This window comes from Sander vitreus, chromosome 11 (genome assembly GCF_031162955.1).
Source record: "Sander vitreus isolate 19-12246 chromosome 11, sanVit1, whole genome shotgun sequence".
Classification (NCBI taxonomy): Eukaryota; Metazoa; Chordata; class Actinopteri; order Perciformes; family Percidae; genus Sander; species Sander vitreus.
This window is the reverse complement of record NC_135865.1, coordinates 4,647,482-4,672,030: the sequence shown is the minus strand read 5'-3', so window position 1 is coordinate 4,672,030 and position 24,549 is coordinate 4,647,482. Positions and strand designations below refer to the sequence as shown.

The 24,549-nt window shown below is 40.2% G+C and overlaps 1 protein-coding gene across 12 annotated transcripts in view; it reads right to left on the bottom strand.

Moving 5' to 3' along the window:
• tns1b (tensin 1b) overlaps positions 1 to 24,549 on the bottom strand; it is a 239,726-nt gene that overhangs the window by 50,080 nt on the left and 165,097 nt on the right. For 8 of the 12 annotated variants that reach the window (XM_078263161.1, XM_078263167.1, XM_078263166.1 and 5 more), the window contains 11 exons: positions 21,282 to 21,453; positions 20,775 to 20,825; positions 19,973 to 20,095; positions 17,253 to 17,317; positions 14,833 to 14,916; positions 12,507 to 12,619; positions 12,351 to 12,411; positions 11,080 to 11,155; positions 6,372 to 6,501; positions 6,070 to 6,134; positions 4,758 to 4,881 (listed from right to left, as the gene is read on the bottom strand). In XM_078263161.1, coding sequence (XP_078119287.1) covers positions 4,758 to 4,881; positions 6,070 to 6,134; positions 6,372 to 6,501; positions 11,080 to 11,155; positions 12,351 to 12,411; positions 12,507 to 12,619; positions 14,833 to 14,916; positions 17,253 to 17,317; positions 19,973 to 20,095; positions 20,775 to 20,825; positions 21,282 to 21,453 — 1,064 coding nt within the window. Of the gene's footprint in view, positions 1 to 4,757; positions 4,882 to 6,068; positions 6,135 to 6,371; positions 6,502 to 11,079; positions 11,156 to 12,350; positions 12,412 to 12,506; positions 12,620 to 14,832; positions 14,917 to 17,252; positions 17,318 to 19,972; positions 20,096 to 20,774; positions 20,826 to 21,281; positions 21,454 to 24,549 lie in introns of all 12 variants that reach the window. The other 4 variants (XM_078263162.1, XM_078263173.1, XM_078263172.1 and 1 more) reach the window with 1 other exon arrangement.

Here is a 24,549-nt window from a genome sequence, read left to right as displayed (position 1 = left end):
TAGTATTATAAACCATTTTGATGTATTTTTGCATCTGATCCGATTTGTTGGATATATTACTCAAACAGGACTTGATTCAGATCATATTTCATCTTCTTAGCGCCTGAAACAACTAAACACCACAGCCCCTTGTGTTTATCGTTACATATTGCTATTTTCAGTCTGACTGCAGCCTTACACCTCCTAACTGGACGTGATGCGAGCAAGCCAACAAGCGGATATCAGATTGTTTCAGTGTTTTCTCAATGAAGATGTCCTAACCCGCTCCGTGTGTCAGCCAACAGGCTAAGCCACGTGTCGCTTGTTTGAGAAAACGCTCGCCCTGGCTCTATTTTGCAAAGATTTGCTCGCTTTCTCCACCTCACCTGGTCAAATTCGACACTAAAACTGCCCTCCAACTATATAGAAACAAGGCTGACAAAAGGTCATGTAGCTTGGCAAATGTTAGCTGCTTGTTAGCAGAACAACAGCAAACCTGTTAGCCAACCTAACTGAGTTTCAGAGGAACACAGCAGTGAAAGGCAATGTTGACAGGCTTTCTCAAGAATCGTAGTTGACTGAAAAAGAGCAGCGTTGGCTAAAAGGCTATGGACTGTAACAATAAGAGAAAAACATTACATTATATCTACCTTTACTTCTTAAATTAAGCTACTGTGACCATCTCTGTGACTGTAGCTGACTTAAAAAGAGCAGTGTTGGCTCTTAGTATATCTGGACAATTTTTTGCATTCCATCTGCCACAATCTGCTCGCCTGCTGTATGTTAGGAAGACGTGTTAGACGGATTAATGCACTCCGGAGTAGAGCCGGGCGATTTGGAAAAAATCCAATATCACAATATTTTTGACCAAATACATCAATGTCAATATTGCGGTGATATTGTCGGGTTAACCATTGGTGCTTTCACAAAATTCTTAACACAATTAGAATTTTTATAAATAATCACCAATAATGTGGATACAATGACTAATGGGGTAAAAGGCAAATAATAGAATAGCTAGAACAGTCTGGTAAGTTTAGATAAATGACATCACTTTACTTTTAATGTAGCCTTTAAAACCGGGAGAAGACAACACTTTGTCATGTCACAATATCCAAAATCTAAGACGATATCTAGCCTCATATATCGATATATTGCCCAGCCCTACTCCAGAGACCGTGGCAGAATGCTCTAGATTGGTGATTTCAATTCTCTATAAGATAAGAAAAAATGTGAAGATCCAAGTGAAAGGGTAACATTTGATGCTGAGGTCTTGCCCGCCAAGCAGCAACAGGTCACAAGGACCAAGTGTATCCTAAGTTTGATGACTTTGTTTGACAACTCTCACTGGAGACGTACCCTTTCTTTGATAACTACAACTACCTGCAAAATATATGGTGACTTCAATTGTGTAAGTGTGACGTTTTGGATATTTTTTTGTCGTGTTTATGCAAGGTGTAGTCGCCACAAAAATCCCCGTGCTGAAACTCACCCACAGCAGCTGTAGCTGTTTTTACGGAATAAAGACAATGAGAGTCGACATCAATCTTTGGAAACCAACAACCACACAGACAGCACTTACCCAATGTTGATCCCAACAAAACATTGGCCCTATAATTTAAAGGTTTATGCAACGCTTTGATAAGCAAAGCAAAGAGGGAAAAAAAACTTGTTGTAAGTAGCCTAGCGCCTTCCTCAGAAAAGCAACTGCAACTATGACAAACTGCAAACCCAACAACAACAATTCTTTTTGTTTCTAACTTACACTTGTGAAGATATACAGTACATCCTCTGCCATTTTCCCTCTTGCCTCTTAAAGCCACTAAGTGCCTTTTCAGCCCTAACACGTGTAATGCCAAGTGACAGTGGAAACACTCCAGTTTCCTGGAAACCCTTGCTGTCTTGTTTCTGTGAGAGGGAAACATTTTCAACTATTTATTGAAATGCTTATCACAGGCTAACCCCAATTCAAATGCAGAGTGTATTAGTCTGACTGTGCTGACGCCTCGTCACAAAAGGCTACTTATGGGACACATTTGAAGTCTTAGAGAACTCCAAGTTTCAACAGCTCAATTATGTATTCTTATGAATGGGTTCATATGATATTGTATGAAAAAGTACACACTGCAATTAGTATGATATCCTACGAAGTTAAGGCGACCGGTCACATGAGTTTAGCAACAGTTGCAGTTAAGTTTAGCTGACAAAACGTGACTGTGAGCCGGGTACAGAGCCCGGTGAGGTGTCGGTCGTTTCAGCGGCCGTTGCTATTGACTTTAGCCGACAAAAGGTGACCGTCATGCGGCGACGACAGTTAAGATTAGAGTTTAGTTTAGCTTTAGACCACTTAAGATTAAAAACAAGATTGTGGTTTGGGTTTTAACAGCGGCTCCCTTAAGTAGTACTCCCGGGACAACACCCTTTTCCTGGGTGAAAGTCTTGTGTTCCCCTTAAGTTCTTCCGGGACACGAACTCCGCTCCCCGGCTTGAAAGCCCTGTGTTTTAAGAACCGCCCATCCTCCCCGACCTCCTCCTTTCTTCACATTCCTTTACAGCGGCAGTCAATGTGGTGCATACAGTAATAAATACGGGGAATACGTACGAATTACAGTGCCTTACTTTTTGTAGCTATATGTACGAATGGTTCATGAGAACAGCCTGATCAACTATAGAAGATTGTATATTGCTTGCGTTTATCATGTGTTTCTGCTCATGTCTATCATTGTGTTTATGTATGTGTGTGTGATGCCATCTAAGTCAAATTAAGCCTTGACCGCAGTATCATCATCATATGACAGAAGGCAAGATCAGGAAGGCAGCTTGGACGGGGCTGGACAGAGACGAGTGAACACACACACACACACACACACACACACACATGCTCACCTCCGCTAAAACAGACTTACACCTATTCTATTTTAGCAAGGCCTATTTCCAGCTGCCGCCGAGACACTTTATGGGCGGTGATAAAAGGTAGCCAAGTAACCTCTGACCTTTGGCTATCTGGGTGACCAATAAAAACACTCGGGAGGGGGTGGGGGGAATTAAGGACGTCAAATACCCAGCAAGCATCCCTGTTCAAAAAAGTCACTGTCATTTTGTGAATTGTTCTGCAGACAAATTAGGACCATTGTCTGCAATTCAGAAATTACTTACAGACAATGGTCACTTTCACTTCAATAAAAATGCTCTACATTGCAGGAACTTTGCAGTTTTTGCAAAATTGATCATTTGTATTGTAGGTGCTGGACGAGAACTTTGGACTGCAATCTGTAACTGCATCAATGCAGAAAATGTACTGATGACTATGTAATCACTGTACAACATAAGATATATATATATATATATATGAATTTACTAGATCACAAGACTTCCTTTTAAATGGTTATAATACATAACCAATTTCTCTTTTAAAAACTATTAACAATAGATATCAGCTTTTTTGGCACAAACAGGAGGAAAGTTATTAATTAAAAAACAAGCTGACCATCCCAACAAGGGCAGCACTTTGAAAGGCTGGACAACAGGCCTGCTGCTATTGCTGAGGGCATAGCATTGCTTCCTTTTTGGGTGGCAGAGAAAGTATCACTTTGGTCACAGAGTGACCAGCGCTCCCTCAACAGGAAGGCCCTGTCCATGCCTGTGGCTGAACCCAGGAATGCCTCGCACTGCGCTCACGTCCCACAGGGCCTCTGGATTCTCTGCGGCCACAATTTCACCACAAATGAATTCAGCAATACCAATAGCTCTCCTCCCTGTCAAAATACGATGTACTATTTTACTTCTAGGACAGCATGTCAAAACACTAAATACTTGGGACAAAACACTAACATTTACATGAAGTTTCCTTCCTGTGATGATATGATGCTTGTAGTGTGGGAGCAACTTTGTGATGCATTAAAGTAACTAAACAATACTCAAAAAGCTTAAAGCGTGATTTATACTTCTGTGTAAAATCAACGCCGTGGCTACATACGTAGGTATGTGGAGACACAAACCTACACCGTAGCCTGACGTGGGGTAACATTATGTAAAAGTAAACCCAGTGAGCAAAAACTTTCACACCGTTCGGAACACTCTTATACAGTTGCAGCAGCCATGGGCAGTATGAGAAAAAAGTATGAACTTGAAAATGAGCATTATAGGTCCCCTTTAAGCATTGATATACCTGGAGACACAACATTTACCATGTGTTTTGTCTCAGAAAACATTCCAACACAGGTTTGAACTTGAATATGACTTCAGTGTGAACCTAAATGTGACTTCAGTTTGACCCCGTCGCATGGGAGTTCTAAAGAAATGAAAGTGTGAAAAAGTCTTTTAACTCCATTAGCATGCAGGCGGAATCCTTCATCTGTGTCACGCAGAAAAACAAAAGCAGCCTTGTTTCAGAGGTCAGCTTGCTGTGTGTGTGTGTGTGTGTGGGTGTGTGTGTGTGTGTGTATAGACACAATCCCCTCCTTGACACAGCTTGTGCAGCCTGTTATTGAACATTAACTCCTGCTGAGGTGTGTTTGCTCAAAATTGACAAAAGTGTTCAAGTAATCCATCGGTAATGGGTCACATAAAGATACATGAGTGTGATAATTTACTTACTTTAAGTAAGTTAGAAAATTCAAGTTGTGTGAACATTATCGCATGTATGCCTAAAGTGGCTATAAGGGCCGTGGCTGTAAACATTAAGGCAGTGTGTGTGCCAAGCTTTACCCGGTGAAGAATGCAGTACAGAATCTGAAGGATTTAAAGCAAAACACAATCTGTGTTCCAACGGCACTTACCATCTGTGGTGTCCTCACAAATCTGATTGAAGTTTTCGTATGAGTCCCAGCGGATCAGTGGATCTTGTGTGTTGTAGTCAACCGAGACGCTCGGCCCGTTCTCCAGTTGATCCACACCTTGACCCGGAGTACAAAGAGACAAAGCAGAACACGTGAATGTCTTTAATTTATAAGAGATCTTTTTTTAATTATAAAGCAGGTCAAGGTGCTATATAAATGCTGTGGAAGTATTGAAATGCTCAATCCAGAGAGAAATGCACACAGTCTGTATTCAGAAAGGGTGTCTTTAAACGAGCCAGCAGGACTCTGTACTGTTGTGATGTCACAACTATATTATATATTGGTAGAAAGGGCCACTACAGTGCCATTGGTCAAGCCTAGAAATCTAGACGCACCCTAACAGCAGCAAATGTAATTTGCAGCCAGGGTCAGTCTAGCAACTCTCCGTTGGCTTGCGAGCCGGAAAAACCAAACTCTGGTCAGGCCAATCACATCATGTATAGAGTCGGTGGGCGGGCTTAATATAATGACGACGGTTCCGCGTGAATTCCCTGCTACTTGAAAACAAAGAAGATGGCTTTGGCCGCGAATCTGGAAGACTTGGAGTTAAGCTTTTCTTTGAGAAAAGAACAAAGAACGACACTGAAGTCATTCTTAAAAAAGGAAGATGTGTTCGGAGTTTTGCCGACCGGATACAGCAAAAGTTTAATCTATCAGCTAGCGTTGCTCTGGTTGGTTGTAGAGCTAGCCTATTGCGTGCAGAGAGAATTTGAAAGACAACCATTTATCCCACCCCTCGGATTGAGCTCTGCCAATGGTGAGTTACCAGACCCAACCAATCAGAGCAGACTGGACTTTTAGGGAGGGGCCCTTAAAGAGACAGGCGCTGAAACAGAGCGTTTCAGACAGAGAGTAAATACAGGTTTATTCAGACGGGCAGTATGAGAAAAACAGTAATAGTAGTTTTATTTTACATTAAAGCACGTAAACATGTTCTAGTACCTTACAAAATACAATTATGAACCTGAAAATTAGCATAATAAGGGACCTTAGAGTTTAATTTACAGTGATATCGTTATTTTCCTTTTCATTTTGTTGTCTTCATTTGATTTATAACAGATTTGAGTGAGAATTTTTTGAATGAGATGAATTTTTTTTGCTCATTGAATAAACGGTAAACTTTTACAACAAAAAGGAAATACGTCGTGGATATGGACTACATGTGATCTCACCCACATTTCCTGCCTGCATCTCTACAAAATAAGTTTGAAGGTGGAATACAATGTGTGGCAAATGCTCCATTTTACCAACCATGTATCTTCTCTGGTCCAAAGGAGAAAATAAACTCCACTTTTCCATACTCTGGAAACCTTTCATCTGCACACAGGAAATAAAAAAAGGGAAAATGAGTCTTTGCTTTACAGCAAAATGATGAAATAATGAACTGTCCATCATCAATCATTACAGCAGCCAACAGATACAAGAAAAGAGATTAAAAGGCAATACAGCCATTAAATATTGTACTAACAATGGGGTCATTTTTTAAAACTAAATGAAAAATTATAGCGACAGTCATTGTGGACATTCTGAGGACTTTTACCCCAAATGTGTTACCTTTGAATGTTTCATCAAGCTCGTCTTTCCCGAACACAATCCCCAGGTCGTGAACAGCGCATGTGTGAAACTGCACCCGGAATATCACGTCTCGGCACGGGCTACGGTAGCGCTTGTGGTAGCACTTGAGCTGAGAGGGTGAAACACATCAGAGGAAATTCAGACAACACTGTACGGTAGCTGCATTGTATCAAACAGTGCCAACAGAACTCAACCGGCCACTTTATTGGGTTGGATAGGAGTTGGACAGATTCCTTTTTAGCTCCACCGGTACACTGGATGACAAATAAATAACCATTTCAGGATGGGGAGTATTTATACAATGTGTCAACTATGATAAGGGGGAAAAAAAAGGTTTTCAGAAAATGAAATCACTTCTATGAGCTGAATAGCTGAGCTGAACACAATATAAAATGATCTTTGTGAAACGCCAGCCAGAGACATGTCAGCTTGATTCAGTGCTCCTTCTTTCTCTACGATATATGTGCTCAGCATAAGTGAATAAACCCATGCTAAAGTTAACTAAAAAGAGGAATAAAAAATCATCTTTTGGAAATTGATCTTAATGCCTTAATTAAAAAAATCCAACCTTTAAGGACACCAATTTTCTTTGTGAATGAATAATGTATCGTAAATAAATAAATGTTCTCCTTTAAAATACAGGGGGCATAAGTCAGTACACCCCTATGTTAAATTTCCATAGAGGCAGGCAGATGTTTATTTTTAAAGGCCAGTTATTTCATGGATCCAGGATACTATGATCCTGATAAAGTTCCCTTGGCCTTTGGAGTTAAAATAGCCCCTCATCATCACATCCCCTTCACCATACCTAGAGAGTGGCATGGTTTTATTTCAGTTAGCCTAATAGCTGGTTTGATTTGCATTGAGAGATGATCTTATGGAAAGTACCCCATGCCAATCTCTAGGTATGGTGAAGGGCATGTGATGATATATATATATATATAAAGTCTTAAATTCTTACTCTAGCTATGTATACGCCCCTCGTAATGTATGGTCTCTCCACAAGCATTACTGTCCAAACTGGGACACAAACGGCTATAAGAGCAACAATAAAACCACACACAGGAAAATCTGCCCTCTCCCTCCTGCTGTTTCCTGATTTGCAGCCTGGACCTGTTTTTTTTACAAGGACCTCACATTTATAGGTACTGGAGGAATATCCCTCAACCCAAACAACTTGCAGCTCACAAACTGCAGCTGTAAAGAATAGAAAAAACTGAAATAATGATATAGAATTTACCAACATACAAATAAGTAATAAGTAATACAAAAAGGAATGGCAAAAGCAGAAAATACGCAGCAGCTAAAAACTAAATTGAAATATGATTTTCAACGAGGGTGGGACTGACTTGCTTTCCAGAAACCTATTTTCTACTTGTGGGGCCAAATAAGACCAAAACATATATAAGGTTCCCAAATCCCCACAAGCACATAAAGGATTGAGGAAGAGAGGAAGGCAAAGCAGAATATCCTGTGGATTAGTGCAGCTTTCTGGGGAAATGGCAAACCTCCCACGAGGGGTCCGTTTCATGAGGAAAACTATGCTGGTGAGCCAAGTGTGAGAACAAAAAGTAGAAGGAAAACATTAATTAACAGCTTACATGTTGCATTTAGAGCCTCAACCCATTTTCATTTTCACGCACAGGCTTACAACTAACTAAAGCCCTTTCCACCTCCATGTGTAGATAAATAATGTGTAATGTTAAAGGAATAATTTGACATTTTAGAAAATAGGCTTATTCACTTTCGTACCGAGAGTTAGATGAGATGACACGGTCATGTCTGTATGAAGCTACAGCCAGAAGATACTTATCTAAGGTTACCACAAAGACACAAAGAACAGCTAGCCCGGCTCTGTCCAACGCTAACAAATTCCACCTATCAGTACCTCTAAAGCTCAATAACTAAACTCTTCTTATCTCAGCCAAGAAATAATCCAGCACATACCCCCCCTCGTAACACTAAACTTGTTATTTTTACATTTGACTTTACTTACATGTCATTTAGCTGACGCTTTTATCCAAAGCGACTTCCAATTAAGTGCTTTCAACCTTGAAGGTACAAACTTCGGAGAGCAAGAAGTAAGTGATCACTATGTACTTTATTTATTTATTTTTTATTATGTTTTTGGGCATCCTCAGCCTTTATTTGGACAGGACAGCTGAAGACATGAGAGGGGAGAGAGAGGGGGAATGACATGCAGCAAAGGGCCGCAGGTCGGGGTCGAACCTGTGGCAGCTGCTTCGAGGAGTAAACCTCTATATATGGGCGCCCGCTCTACCAATTGAGCTATCCGGGCGCCCCACTATGCACTTTATTAATGCACCTCAACAATGCACTATATACTGCATTCTGTCTCTACTATTATATGGACTATGGACTGTCTGATTTCTCAGAACTCTATGCACTTTATTTGCTAATGCACTAACATGACCATACTGCATGCTGTGTTTTTTTTTGTCTTTTTTAAGCACTGCTATAAAGAAAAAGCACTTTTAATGATTGCACTACTGGCTAGATGTTAAACTGCATTTCATTGTACTGGTTGTCCTTACTTGTGCAATAACAATAAAGTTGAATCTAATCTAATCTAATGTGCAAATACATAAGCTTCAAATAAGCCAAACTACAAAGAGCCAAATGAAAGTGCACCTGTCATTTTTGAATTTATTTCTTTCCTCATCCAAGGTGCAGTTGGAAGAGTTGTGTTTTTAGCCTGCGGCGGAACATGTGTAGGCTTTTCCACATTTAGTTTTTAGTACAGATTAAACAAACCTGATATAACTGAAGTGAATGAATTAGAGAGCTTTAGAGGTGCCGGTAGGCTGGTTTTTAAACGTTGCTATGCTAGGCTAACTGTAGCTTCATATGTACTGTACAGACATGAGAGTGGTGTTGATCTTCTCAGTGAACTTGCGGCAAGAAAGAAGAAGCTCATTTCCCAAAATGTTGGCCTTTAAAGTTCCTAACTTGTTTGTTAACTTGAAACTGAGCTTGGAATTAAATGACTAACACTGGCCAACGAGAGAAACAAACAGCCCAAACCTGAAGAATCTGAATCATGTTTATAAAGATTATCCTCTGTGATAAATCTAACCATTCAGTAATTAGTCTTTTTTTTTGGCAGTCATATTACCCACAACTCATTTCCACAAACACATACCAGTGCAGTTTTAAATGCAGGAGCACACTCCATGCTGACTAACGCCTCTCCTATTCGGCCAAAAGGCCACAGCTCACATTCCCTGTGTTATCTGAATAATAACGAGCATCAGCAGCCGTGGCTCAGTTTGATGATGCATTCAGCAGAATCCATTAGTCTCTCTTAAATAAAGGATGAGATATGAGCTCTGCTCTGCCGGGCCAAAACAGAACGGCCTTGAGCATACAGTAAGTGCTCCTTTGAAATTCTCCACGCTGAAATTACGAGCCCTGGGGACATCTCATGGATAACATTATGTGATAGCAGAAGCAGAAACTTTGCTGATGTGTGTAGTTCTTCTGCTTGAACTAAATGCAAAACAAGCCACAGGTGCTACTTTATTGAAGATCTTAATGTTGTAAAAAGGGAGCTTTCTATATCTTTTTGGTTATAAAATAGGACCAGGTGCTTCAAAAATACTGTTAAAGTATCAAACCACAGAACTCAGAAACTATGTCTTTAAACCAGCCGTCAGGACTTCCATACGGTTTTGATGTCACAACTATATATATATATATATATATATATATATGTATATATGTATATAGTGGTTGAAAGTGCTGCAATGATAGAGACCAAAGAACGCAGATGCAGAAGACTCAGGAACTCTGACCAATCAGAGTAGACTGGGCTTTTTCAGACGGGGGGCTTAAAAAGACAGACGCTTAAACAGAGCGAGGGTGAATACAGGTATATTCAGACAGACAGTATGAGAAAAATAATGTGTTTCTTTAACTTTAAAGCATGTAAACATGTTTTAGTAGAAACCCAAAATACAATTATGAATCCAAAAAATTAAAATAGTGTGGGACCTTTAATTTTAAAAGTGCAAATGGAACGAGAATGATTTACAAATCCCCAAAATGTGAAAAAATCTCTCACAAAAAAACTGAAAATACTCATCTAAAACACAACTTACGTAAAACATAAATGATTATGTAATGTAAAAATAGTACCCTATGTGTCCCAGACGCTGTTGAAAAGGAAGTACAGTGAAGTACATAGCCATTTCGACGTCATAGTTTCCAGCAAACATTGTGTGCTAATGAGAGTCTATAAAGTGAGGTATAAGACCCAGTCCAACTGTCTTCCCCAAGGTTTTTATGGCCCTTTTTCTTCAATAAAAAGACACTAAACTGCTGCAGCATATGCATTCAGTACATACACCCAACATCAGATTGGAAAAACCGCCTGGATTCCCTCTGTACTAATATACAATAAAAATCTGTGCATCCTCTGTACATTTCTGCTCTCATACCATGATAATCATCATTTAACCATTTATGTTGCTTTCCTTCTGGCAGTGGTAACACACTGGAACACACAGAAGTTAACCCAGTGGCATAAAAAATGTCAGCGTTCTCCAGTTTCTTGTTTGCTAGCTAAAATGTGACAGAATCTGATACGACAACAACTATTTGACAAGTTAGGAATGAGAACGGGTTGGATACAAACAGTTAACACAAAGATCTTGCCCATTCTTACCAGGATGTCTCCTTTCAGGAGAAGACCGGGTTCAATGGTGATACAAATGCTGGTCTGGCTGTCACCCTGAACATTACTGCAAGAGACAAAAAAAAGCCACAACATGTTAGAAACAAGCCTGCTGATCACAGTCCTATCCAACATCCACTGTACTGGATTTCTTTTTGATGTTGCTTGTCTGGGTATAACCATGCCCACATGATCTACAGCCCTTATGTGCTTTAAAAGTGGCTATCATAGAGCGTAACCTCTTAGCTAATTTTGGGTATTAGTGTCTACATGATTGTCTAACTGGGAGAGTAGGATCAAAGGGTGAAGAGAGGGCTAATAAAGAGCATGTGAGAGAAAGTGGGGAGGAATGGGATTTGGGACTTTCAGCGGTTGATAGTCTGGAAGTTTATGTGCACTGATTGTGTCACACTTAGTTTTGGTGTGTGCTGTAACTGTGTTTATAGTACGGACACTATTGTAAGAACGGACATAGTAGAAACAGTTCAACACCAGCAGGCTTTACATTTTACAGTAGTAACTTTAAAACACTTCATAATAGCTCCACAGTTAAAACGAGGGGGAAAAAGGCAAGGAGTGAGAAAATGAGATACAGGAACCGTTAAACTGTTCAGTAGTGAGTTAAGTGTACAAATTGCACTTTTAGCTATATGGAAACGGCATAATCTGACCTTTGCACCCATGTTTTTTCAAATAGGAACAAGCTGACTTTTACTGTTCACCCAGATATAATAATATGTGTCAGTTACATATAAACTGAAATACTTTCTAATGTAATTTACTGTGGTGTAAGTGTAGCCTGTATGCTTGCCTCATCAATCCGCGGGCAGTGCAGCTCTCCTCTCCTCTAACCTCCCTTCTTCCCAAAACACCAACAGAAAATCAAAGAATTCATTATATCCTGTCTGGCCCTGGGAACCAGTGGGGTCCTCTGGCAAGAAAGCCCTGCAGGCGTCCACACAGATGCCTATCTCTCTGTTTCATAGGTTCTCCGGTCACAAATAACACTCGAAGTGATTGTGGGATCCAAAGTAGGGAAACAAGAGCCTGCAGCTGGGGAGGCTAGCTAAATACAATAATGTGAGGCAAGCGCAGAGTGTAAACTGGCAAGAGTGATGGTGTATGTGTATATTGGGGGGCAGGGGAGTTAAGGGAGAGGCTATAAAGGAAAATCAGTTTTTTTTTGTATTGAGCCATTATGAGCTTGCTATCCCTGGAACCTTGTAAAAAGCATTTGAGTGTGAGTGTGTTTTAAGACTTACTAGATCCCAGATGTGTAGACGGGCTGCATGGCTTGGTAGATTTTGAGAAAAGGACGACAGCCTGGAACACAATTTTTTTTATTAAAGTTGTTAGAAAATAAATAAGGCGCGTGTAAAATGCTGATGTGTGAGTGTACATCTGTGCATAACCCTCACCTCCTTTGGACTCGAAGTTGGGGATGCCGTGCATGATGACATGGTGGAGGAACAGGGGTTTGTTGTTGATCTTGATGTGTCCGGAGAGCAAGCCGCTGAAGTACTCCACATACCTGAACACGGCAGAGGTGGAGAAAAGGAAGACGTGAACAGGCTGCTAGGTCCCCTTCTGTCAAATTCTATCATAAATCCTAATGTTTTACAACGAAGGGATAAAGGTATAATCCTGTGTTCATCACAACAAAGAGACACGGTCTTTGGCTTTGACCTCGAGTAATAACAATGAATGTTTTCAGCGGTGCTGGATGTACGTCGGCGTATTACGGCCATTAGAAGGTTAAAAAAATGATTATAATAATATAGAGCTTGGGGAGGGGGCGGGTAATATTCAGAGAAAAAAGTTGGGTAAAAAAAAAACGGTGGTAAATTTAAGAGATAAAACACATAGATTTACGAGAAGAAAACTCAAATATTCTTTCTTTAAAGTCATAAATTTGCGAGAGAATAAATCGAAAAATGATTGGGTTTTTTTAAGGAACCACATTGCTTCACTTTGCAAGTTTGGATCAGCCTCATCACATCACAGATGCTGCCGCTTACCGTGTATTTTGCCTGCAGTGGATGACCTTATAAAATTATACATTGCAATAGGATTTAGCAATAAGGAAATACTCGTGATTTTAGCTCAGAATCCAGAATCACCATATTATCATTAGGACTTTGAAGAGACGTTGCTGTGAATTGGGCCTATTATTAAAAAAAAAAACATTTGGATGATTTGATAGTTTTTGTGCATCAGAAACTACATTTATATCCAAGTTCTTTTCTCGTAAAGTTACTGTTTTAATATCGAAATATTAACCCCTTCCCCGGGTCCTTCACTTTTATTTTTTACCTTCAATGGCCCTGATATGCGGTCGTATGAACGAGCCAACCTTGCTACTTGTTTTATTATGAACTCAATCAATCAATTAAATACTTTACAGTTGCACTAATCAAAATGTTGTATATATCAACAATAAATCAAATGACTATGTGTAATCATTTAAAATGATTGTATTAGTTTCCGGGCCCACAAAAAGGCTCTGATCAACCCAATACCTGCCCGCCACCAAACAGCAGACAAAGTTAGCAACTAGCTGGTGAACACGGTAGATCATTTAGCAGCTGCAGAACCAGATGTTTTCCTTAGGAGAGTGAATATTGGACATGTGTCAGGTGGACAGCAACACTGTTAGACATACAGCATTAACGTTGTTTTCAGCTTGTTCTGCTGCCCCCAGGTTGCAATTAAAGGGTAACTAACTTTTTTCTACCTACACCCTATTTTCCTATGTTTTTGTCTAAGTGACTAACCCTAACCCCCTAACCCTAACCCAATCTTTGACATTGCTCCAGTATTAAGCAAGATTGCTGCAGTCTGCAGCGGCGAAACAAGCTACAATGTAAGTTAATATGGCAATTGTCCAGCTTGTATGACTATGTGTAATCATATTTACCTTCACAAAAGTGCTTGTTTTGCCACTGAAAGGCTCAGATTAATATTCTAAGTGTCTGACAACATTATGGAAAGGATCCCTTCAGATATAGACATTTAAAACCTCTTTAAGACCTTTTTGTTTAGCCAGAAACAGCTCTGAAGTCGCTAGCGCTAAACCCACCAGAATCTATTTAAAAAAACTATACTTTTAGCGTGTATAGAGCCAACATGTTTTCACATGTAAATCGGTAAACTATGTGTTTATTTTAACCAAAACTAGAGTTGTGATTGTTGGAAAAGTGGAAAGACAACCCAACACGGGTTTTATTTAGTTTCTGTCGACTTTGAATGAAGTGTATTTTACGATGCTAAAATGACTGCTTATTTACATGGAGTCTGGTGGCTTTAGAGAACGCAATTTCGCAGATGTTTAAAAAAAGGATCTTACTCTTTAACAGAAAGGTCGACCTTCTTAGAAATCCTTTCCATAATGTTGTTGAATATTAATACTAATCTGAGTCTGTCAGTGGCAAAATGAGCACTTTTGTGAAGGTAAAAATACAAGCTGGAATAGTGCTTACATTGTAGCTTGTTTCGCCGCTGCTGACTGCAGTGATCTCGCTTAATACTGGACACATGTCAAAGATTAATGTTCCCATCAGTCACTTAGACACAAACACATAAGGCAAATAAGGTCCAGGTTGAAATGAATGGTAGTTACCCTTTAAAATCAATAAATGCAGTTTTATGTTATTTTAGTTGGTAGAAAGACAGAGGTTCCTTTGTGGGACAGTTCACCTTGGGGGTCAAACTCATAACATAAACAATAAGTGAGGCAAGGCTGACCTTTTCTGAGACGGCTGGCCCACAGGAAGCACTTTGTCTTCATAGAAGCGCTTCATGGCAAACCTGTCCAGAGCCTGGTCAGCACTGCATTCAAACAGACACAAATGTATACACATGAGGTTAACTTACCTTTAAAGCTCTTTTTTTGTATTTTACTCTCCAGCAATGCATATGTACAGTAGCCTATTTCAAATATGTGATATGATGTACGTGTGTGCAGCCTCGTCACAGTAAGCTTGGTCACGCCATGTTGAACATCTGCATACCGCGACTTGTACAGAAAATGATTTTTAATGCAAGTGAATGCATTTTCATGCAGAACTTTCCGACAGCATATAATGTCAGACATCGCACCGCACACAGGCGTCAACACAAAATTAGGCAGAGGATTAATACCACGAGATGCACCTCACAAACAAGAACACAATCGGGAAAACCAATAGCAGGATCATTTCTCACTAGATGACCAGAAAAAGATCATTCTAAATCTCAATTTAGACATTCATAATACTGTAGTGTTGCTACAGTAAGTGTATCCAGTACACATCTAAAGATCTTACAGACAAAGTGGCCGCAGTGCTTAAGTCTGACAGCGAATTTTGCATAACCTCCATTACATATCACACAGTAGGGCTTCACAATTAATCGCATATTTAACGAAATTGCATTATGGACTAGTGCAGTATCCAAATCGCAGGGAGGGGCGCAATATTTGTTAAAGGCAAAATATGTGTCAAACCATTCTGAATCAAGTATTGTGGTGCTGCAGAGACGTCCCAGCCTACAAACCCTATCCTACAGACTAAATGAAACAATCTTTGTTTGGTACAGATCCTTGCAAAAATCACACTGTAGTCATTTTAATTTGAATACTTTTCAATGAAAATGAGAATATAGATACAAAAAAATGATCATTCCCTCCAATATCTCGAATCATATTGCAATTACAATATCAGTCAAAACAATTGCATTTGCTATTTTCCTCATATCCTGCAGCCCTATCACACAGTAAAGCAACTTATTGCAATCTTTTACATATTTTCCCATATGACAAGTGTCAAAGTTTTAATGTTCAGGCTTTATTGCTGCTGCGTAAGTTATCGTAGCGACTTCACACTAGCTGTAACTTGATTTGTGAGATAATGGGTTTATAGAGAACTTGAATACTTTAGCAGGGAAGAGAGCGTGCTAAATGTTCTCCTGGCCAATCAGTGGTCTTCCAGAAACAACACCAAGTCATGCAGTCTTCTGATTGTTTAACAGTTTACATCTGCTTGTGTTTTGTAACAGAAGGCCATTCTAATTTGACAGATCTAAAAAAAACAAATCCAATAAAAAAAAAAAAAAAAAAAAAAAAGCAGGCACTTATAATTTCAGTCTTATGATTCGGTGACTATATAAGCTAACTCATTGCTTTCTGCTCAGAATTATAATATCAAATACGTTTCCTTGGATGTCTCCTAATCAAAGTGTTGTTCTCCAGTCTCATGTTCCACCCCTCCTTCTGTTCATCACATCTCTGTCTGTTCTTCCAGTGTGAGCTACAGTCTTGTGATGAACAATGCTAGCTTATCTAGTTTTTTTTTCCTGTAATGTCTCTTTCTTCTGCCTGTTTTTCTCCTCTTCTATTTATATGTTTCCTGAAAATTACAGATTCATCTCTCTCTCTCTCTCTCTCTCCTTTTCTGTCTGACTTCTTTCCCCTCACTCAAAGTGGGCTGCATCCAGTGATGAAAGAAGTATTCAGATCCTTTACTTAAGAAAGTACTAATGCCAGTTTCTGCAGGTTTCATAGAGTCAAATTTAAGACTTTTTAAGAACATTATGTAGGAAATTTAAGACCTTTATCACGACATCAACAGAGCCCTAAATTCAGCCAATTTTAAAGCCAAATATCGCTAAACTTGCCCTTCCCCATAGCTGAAGAATAAAATCAGTTTTATGTGTGTGGTACAATCCAGAGAGACTTGCGCCAATAACACCGAAACTGATTGGCTGCAATATGAGTTGCATGTTGGTCTCACTTGTTGTCGTAATATATAATGTATATTTGGACTAGCGAAAGAAAGAACTACAACACCACAGAATAATAATAAAAAAAGAGCATTAGTGGTAGCGTTGCATGGGTGGAGGAACATTAAGACCTGTTAAAAATAATGTAAGACCTACGACACAATACTCTCAATACTAAGCTGTCAGATGAATGTAGTGGAGTAAAAAATACAATAATTGTTTTTTGAAATGTAGTGTAGTAAAGGTAGAAAGTGGCATTAAAAGAAAAGACTCAAGTAAACTACAAGTACCTCAACATTTGTACTTAAGCACAGTACTTGACTAAATGTACTTAGTTACATTCCACCACTGGCTGCATCTTACCCGTCTGCAGGTATAGTGTGGGTTGTAGACATACTGTACAGTACCTGGCAGATATGTTGCTGTAATGCATGTAGGCTGCCACCACCACTCCAGTTCTTCCCCGGTTGCCCTGAAAAAAAGACACCAATCAAGAGTCAACTACAGATTTTATTTTATAGGTGTATAAAAATAACATTCAAACCAACACGCCATTGAGTTGCCCCCCCCCACATATTTATAATATAGAATCTACTTTACTGGGGCTAATGGGGTAGTTTTATTCTGGTGTTGTTTTAAATACAAAATTTAAGATCCAAATGCATGCCTCGTCACATTTTAGTCCATTTTAGACTAGTCTCGCATTGCCAGACCTTCCTCCACAGCGCTGCGGAGGAGGGTCTGGCTAGTCCACACAACATTCCTGGATGGGAGAAAAACGTGCTCTGGTTTATTGGCATTTCTTTAAACCAATCACAATCGTCATGGGCGTAGCTCAGCGCCAAGCGGAGCCACAGTGGCTCTGCAAAATAGCCTCAGGAAGGAACTTGTTTTGGTGGAACATGTGTACGTTCAAAAGTTGTTTTAGTCGTGTAACAGATAGCTCAGATTGGACAGATAGTCTAGCTAGCTGTCTGGATTTACCCTGCAGAGATCTGAGGAGCAGCTAACCATAGTCCTCATAAAGCCACCGAAGGCAGCACAGAGCAATCGCGCAAGTGGAATGTCGTGGATATAGACTCATTTTAGACTATTCGTTTTAAAAGCCTTAAATGGACTAGTTCCACAAAACGTGAGTGACCTGCTGAGTCCATATTCTGCCCCCAGGACACGCTGGTCATCCTCACAACAACTCCTCTCAGTCCCTCACTCATGCCTCATTGTAGTTTTTTTGATTAAGTTTATTTTGAACATGTTAAAAATAAAAAAAATAAAAGATAAATAAGAACATGCACATTACAGTACAAGCAAGAAAACCCCCCAAAAATACTCAGTAAACATATCTTTCAAAATGATTGTAGATGATTCAAATAAGGACTTCCATGTTCAAAAAGGAGTGGGAAGAAGTTAAAAAAGACTTTTCCGGTTCTACTCCCTTTTTCTACTTTACTTATGCCTCCAAACCAAAGGTGACCCAGCTTTTTCTGTTGCTGCTCACAGGCTCTGGAACAGCCTCCCGTCGCACATTAAGTTCCACAATTAAAATGTATGAGTCAAATTCTACACCTACCTTTTTTAATTCAGTCTGAGGCTACACCTTCTTTCTGCTTTTTAATCTATTCTTGATGTTATTCCTTCTCTCCTAACTTCCGATTTCTTGACTTGACTTTGGTTTATCATGTCAGTTGTTTTGTTTTGTATTACATTTTGTATTATTGCTTGTTATGCATCTTTGATTTCTTTAATGTAGTTCATCTCAAAGCACTTTGGGTCTGTTGTTTTAAATGTGCTATATAAATAAATAAATGAAGAAAGAAAGAGGTCAAAATCCAAAATTGCAGGATCCTACTACCTATATTTCCCATAATGCAATGTGTTAGTATCTTTTTGTTGAACCTCTGCTGCGTAGTGGCCCACGTCATTTAAAGTCCATCCACCCAGTATGTAACTTTATTCATACATTATATGTTATACATGTAAAGTCTCCAAGCCCCTGTCTGATGACATCATCATGGTTATTTATTTCATATATACTTAAAAACCGCAGAAGATATTTAAACCCTGTTGTTACAGGCTAAATTGTACCCCTCAAGACACGTTAATTGACTGTGAAATTGGTGGAGTACCCCTTTAAATATCTGCTTACATTAGTAATATCATTTTCAATCATAAAAAAAAAATAAAAAAATCAATTACATACAAAATAGTGACATGGGCATTTAAGGGCCAAAGTCCAAGCACATGTTACTATGCTTACTATGGCAACAAAACACACGTCTAGGATTGCATTCATTTTACCAATCCGTCCATCGTTAAAACAAGGGCCACTGTGGAGCATGAGTGTGTGTTCCACATTATAAATAGCACGGCCGCGTAAACAGCACGGAGCCCAGTGGAAATGATTTGTTGATTGGAGTAAACCCAAAACGGCCTACTTCCCTAGTGACCACCACAACTTCCAAGCCTACCCTCACACTCATGACCAGCATTACTCAATTGGCAGTGAAATAACACCAGTTGTTATGGCAGCCGACTTGTTTGTAACCTCCCTGTGGGAACGTCTTGGAATGAGCCACGGATCCCGTTCTCATGTTGCGAAACCCAATCAGATGCACAGTGGGGTTAACGTGAACATGATGAGGTTTTATGTTCGGGACCTCGGTCTAGCAGTTGCATTTGGATCTACTTTTTATGGTTTGTGTCGGCATATTGAGGAGCCAGATGAGTGTGGTTTGCCACAAGAGTGTAATGTGATGCAACTAAGTTGAGGCAACAACAGGAAAGCATTGGTCAACTCAGATGTATGGTATCGTTACAAGTAAAAGAGTAAATAAACCTAAGTAGCCATGATGAGTGGTGTGCCTCACCTCCCTAATTTGTGTTTTCCTAACCCTCGGCCAGCCCAACCCAAACATGCACCCAAAAAGACACACACTCTCACACACACAAATACTCTCACACCCTGAATGTCAGCGTTTCACTCAGGGAGAACATCATTACACACACAAACACTCAAACCAGCCGCAGCCTCAGGAAGCGGGGGTCCTGCTAGGAGCCTGAGAGCACCCTCTACTGTTTAGAGATCCCACTCTCACAGCAGCATCCTCCACTCGTCTCTCAGTCTCACCTTGTTGTGTATGACCACCACGTTGTGGCTGTCTGCACTCAGCCAGGTGTCCATGGCCTTGCAGATGCTGCAGATTTTGTCCAGGGCTGGAGCATGGTGGTCAGGCCAGCCAAAGTCCAACACCTGAGAGAGGAGAGAGAGTGTCAGTCAGACTACAGTACGAGGAGAGGCGACGAGTGGAGAGGAGTGGAAACGAGAGCAAACTAGAGGGGAGAAAACGAGAAAAAACGAGAGGAGAGAAGAGAAAACGAGATGAGAGAAAACAAGAGGAAGAGAGGAGAGGAAAGGAGAAGAAGGGAGAGAAAAAGAGGATAGGAGAGGAAACTAGATGAAGAGAGGAGAGGAAAGGAAAGGAAGGGAGACAAGAGGAGAGGAGAGAAGACAAAAGGAAACTAGAGGAAGAGAGGAGAGGGAAGGAGAGGAAGGGAGACGAGACGAGACGAGAGGAGAGGAAATAAGAGGAAACTAGAGGAAGAGAGGAGAGGAAAGGAGAGTAAGGAAAGGAGAGGAGAGGATACAAGAGGAAACTATAGGAAGAGAGGAGGGGAAAGGAGAGTAAGGAAACGAGAGGAGAGGATACAAGAGGAAACTATAGGAAGAGAGGAGGGGAAAGGAGAGTAAGGAAACAAGAGGGGGGGAAACAAGAGGAAACTAGAGGAGAGAGGAGAGGAACGAAGACGAGATGAGAAAACGAGAGAAAATGAGAGGAGAGGAAGGGAGAGGAAACAAGAGAAAAACGAGAGGAGAGAAAATTAGATGAGAGGAGAGGAAACAAGAGAAGTAAAAAGGAGAGAAGGCTTACCTTTGGATTAAGTTGGCTGATGTCGTAACGCTTCTCACTGAGGTTGAAGAGCTAAGGAAGAAGTCAAAGTGAACACCATTATTTTAAATTCTTAATCATTACATTGTATATTGACAGGAAAGAAGAAATGTGTTATTTATAAAACAGGTAGCTAAAAACAAGCAATCTGATTGGTTCATAGCCATGATATAATAACCATATACAACCGCTATGATTCAAATTCCTTTGCTCGATAAGAAGTATCACTCGGCATCTGAGAAAAAAGCCGTAATATATGCTCTCTTCAAAGCCAAATATATGATTTAAGACTGTTCTCATTGGTCAGTGATCATTCTTGACTCTTAAAAAGGTTGTCCTTTGCTGGCTTTGCTAAGGTAGTATAGTAATGAGCAATGCTAGGTTACTACTCTAATAGGCTATATTAACGCTATTAACTCCATTTCTTTTATAAAGCGAAAATGCTGTCTTCCTGCCAGAATCGTCCAGATGTACGCAGGAAAACTGTACCAGGTAGTTGTGGCCGTGTTTGGAGCGCAGCATGGAGGCGACCTCCCGCAGGTTGGCGGCGTAGCTCTGCTCCTCCACGCTGCTGGGGAAGGACACGGAGATGATCCTCTCTGTGATGTAGATCAGGTCCAACTCGTAGCTCTCCTCCAGGGCCTGCAGCAGACTTGCACTCCTGCCACAGAGTGGGTTATTGTGATTAACAATAATAATAGCAACACGTTATACTTTATTAATCCTGCAAGGGAAATTACAATGTTTTCACTCTGTTCTTATTACACGCTAAACACAGGCCTGAAATATACACACGCTCAGTACCTATACATGCACTAATGGAGAGATGTCAGAGTGAGGGATGGACAGGTGCCGGTGCCTTGCGCAAGAGCACCTTGGCAGTGAACTGGCCACCACCATACTTTGGTAAAACCAATTTATTTTACACTTCACTCGGCGTCGCGTCGTGCCTAACAGGCTGCTATATTGACCCTTTGCCGCACCGTTACTTATCATCAAGCTGCCACTTCCTCGTAACACATCCTGCTGCTGCAGGCTGCAGGCATGATGGAGAAACACAGCAGCAATGAAATCCTGAATGGAGCTTTTTATTTTCCAAAACTCCCGGACGGTTCGTAGACAAGTCGAAAGCCATGTGCACATTGTGTAAAGCTGAATTAAAATATCACCGAAGCACGACAAGCTTGAGCTACCACCAACGGAGCTAATTAAAGTGACTCAGGTTGATGCTACCAGCTAGCATGCTACCCACTCAGACAAAGCAGTATTTTGGAGAGTGCTACTTGCCGACCTGTGGATGAAACCAAATCCAAAAAAATGACTACAGCTCTTGCGAAACAGGTGGCAACTAACTGCAGACCTGTCAGCATCGTAGGATTCTGGATTACTGTAATGCTTTATATGTAGGTATTAACCAGTCCTCCCTCTCAAGATTACAAATGGTTCAAAATGCTGCCGCTCGGCTCCTTACCGGAACTCGGAAACACGATCACATTACACCTGTTCTTGCTTCCCTTCACTGGTTCACTGGTTTGCTTTAGAATACATTTTAAGATTCTGTTGTTTGTTTTTAAATCTCTTCATGGTCAAGCCCCAGCGTATATCGTTGAACTATTAAAGCTGCACGCTCCTCTGAGGGCATTAAGGTCTGCTGACCAGCTACTCCTTGTCCCTAGAACGTGGCTCAAAAATAGGGGAGATCGAGCGTTCTCAGTTGTGGCCCCAAGGCTTTAGAATGAATTACCTCTGAATGTCAGATTGGCCCCCAGCCTTCACATTTTTAAATCACGACTTAAAACTCACTTTTATTCATTGGCCTTCAAACCTGCTTGAGAGTTGTATTTTGTATTCTGCATTTTATTTTTCTAGTCTGTTATTTGTTTTAAATGTTTGTTTTGTTACTCGCGTGTTTATAATCATGTCAATGTCCAGCACTTTGGTCAACCTGGTTGTTTTAAATGTGCTTTACAAATAAAGTTGGATTGGATTGGATCGTAGAGGACTCTGGTCTTAAAGACGTACTACGGTTGGCATGTTCTGACCCGGGACAGTAGTTTTCACGGATACACAGCCTGTATGACACGGAGAACCAACTGGAACAGCTGCAAGGTGCTGCAAACGCTGTCTCATTAACCGGTGATCACTGGACGTCAGTGAGTAATCAACATTATTTAGGAGTTACTAAACACTATATTGACTCTAGTAAGGATAGGGATTTTTAGTTTTTTAGTTAGGTACTTGGAGGAATTGTGCAATAATGACAGATTCACACATTTTTCTTTTGTTTACAGTAAATAAATAATTACAAATCTTAAAATCAAGTTCATAAAGTAACTTTCTTTGCATTCATTTGATTCCCAATCAAGATACACTGGTAAGAATTGCTTTCGATTGTTAATATGTACTTAAAAACTGTTCTGAAATGCAAAATAATAGAATTTTAATCATGTGATAAAATAAGCGATTAATCACGATTAACTATAGAACTTCAGCGATTAATCACGATTAAAAAAAATAATCGTTTGACAGCCCTAATTAATATTCCATCCTAGTCCGGGTTACCATTGTTATATCTGGTGACATGAAACAGTGAAGAATAGAACAGTCTAGACCACACACTGTAATTTACAGAGACCCATAAATTCTCTCTCAGTGTGTGAACACATCTGACTGCACCTGCTGTTAGAAGTAGTAACATTTCTGCTGCATTGTTCAACTTTCTCACTGCGTCAGTGAAGTTTTGCTCATCTAGTGTGCAATGTCAGTTGATGTGGCCCACTTAATTTACAATAAACCATTCTTCAGTAAGCATTTGCACACACATACAAAATAACATATTCAAATGATGAGTCCAACAGCAATTCTTCATATCAATCAAATCTTCTGCACAAAAACAAAACCGAGGTGGACTGCTGGACTGCAAAAGATAGCAAGGAGGTGGCCGGGTTGGGTAGAGCAGGCGCACATATGCTGAGAGGTTCATGCCTCGAAGCAGAGGTCCAGGGTTTGAATCCGACCGGTGACAATTTCCTGCATGTCTTCCCCCTTTCTCACCTAGCTGTCCTGTCGAATTAAAGGCGGAAAAGCCACAAAAAGTTATCTTTAAAAAGATAGCGCGGAATGTAATACCCAGAAGTAATGCAGCACATGTGATTGACGCACATGTGCTCGTGTTTATCAGACCAGCTAGTGGGGGATGACTTTAACCACAGCATACCCAGGACAGGAGGCCCAAAGGCCTGAAGTGGGTGTGTCGATGTTTCTCTGTTTGGAAGTTTCACTAGTTAAGTGATGGATGCTCCTTTCTTCAGAAGCCACAGTTTGTGGTCCAGGCAATAAGATGACTGTAGTGTTGTTTTAAAAGTGTATAGTAAGTGAATTTTAAATCATCCCAAGTATTTTTTTTCAAAAATCTTCTGGTGAAAATAATAATTAATACAGATGAAGTCAGTGACTATGTTTACATGCACATAATATTCTGGGTTTTGCCCTTATTCCAATGAAAACAATATTCTGACTAAGCTGTTTACATGGCTAATAATAGTGAATATTCCACTAATATTCCTGTTTACATGCAGCCATGCAAAATAAGATTTTTGGACCGTGCGAACACAGCCTCCCTCTTTCAGTCCTTTAACCAGCTTCCTGAAAAGGTCGGTGTTGCGATGTTTGCACTGTTTTGTTTGTACAGTCAATGTTATTACACTGTTCCTATATGTATCTTTGTGTTCTTATATGTATTTTATGTCATTTGAGC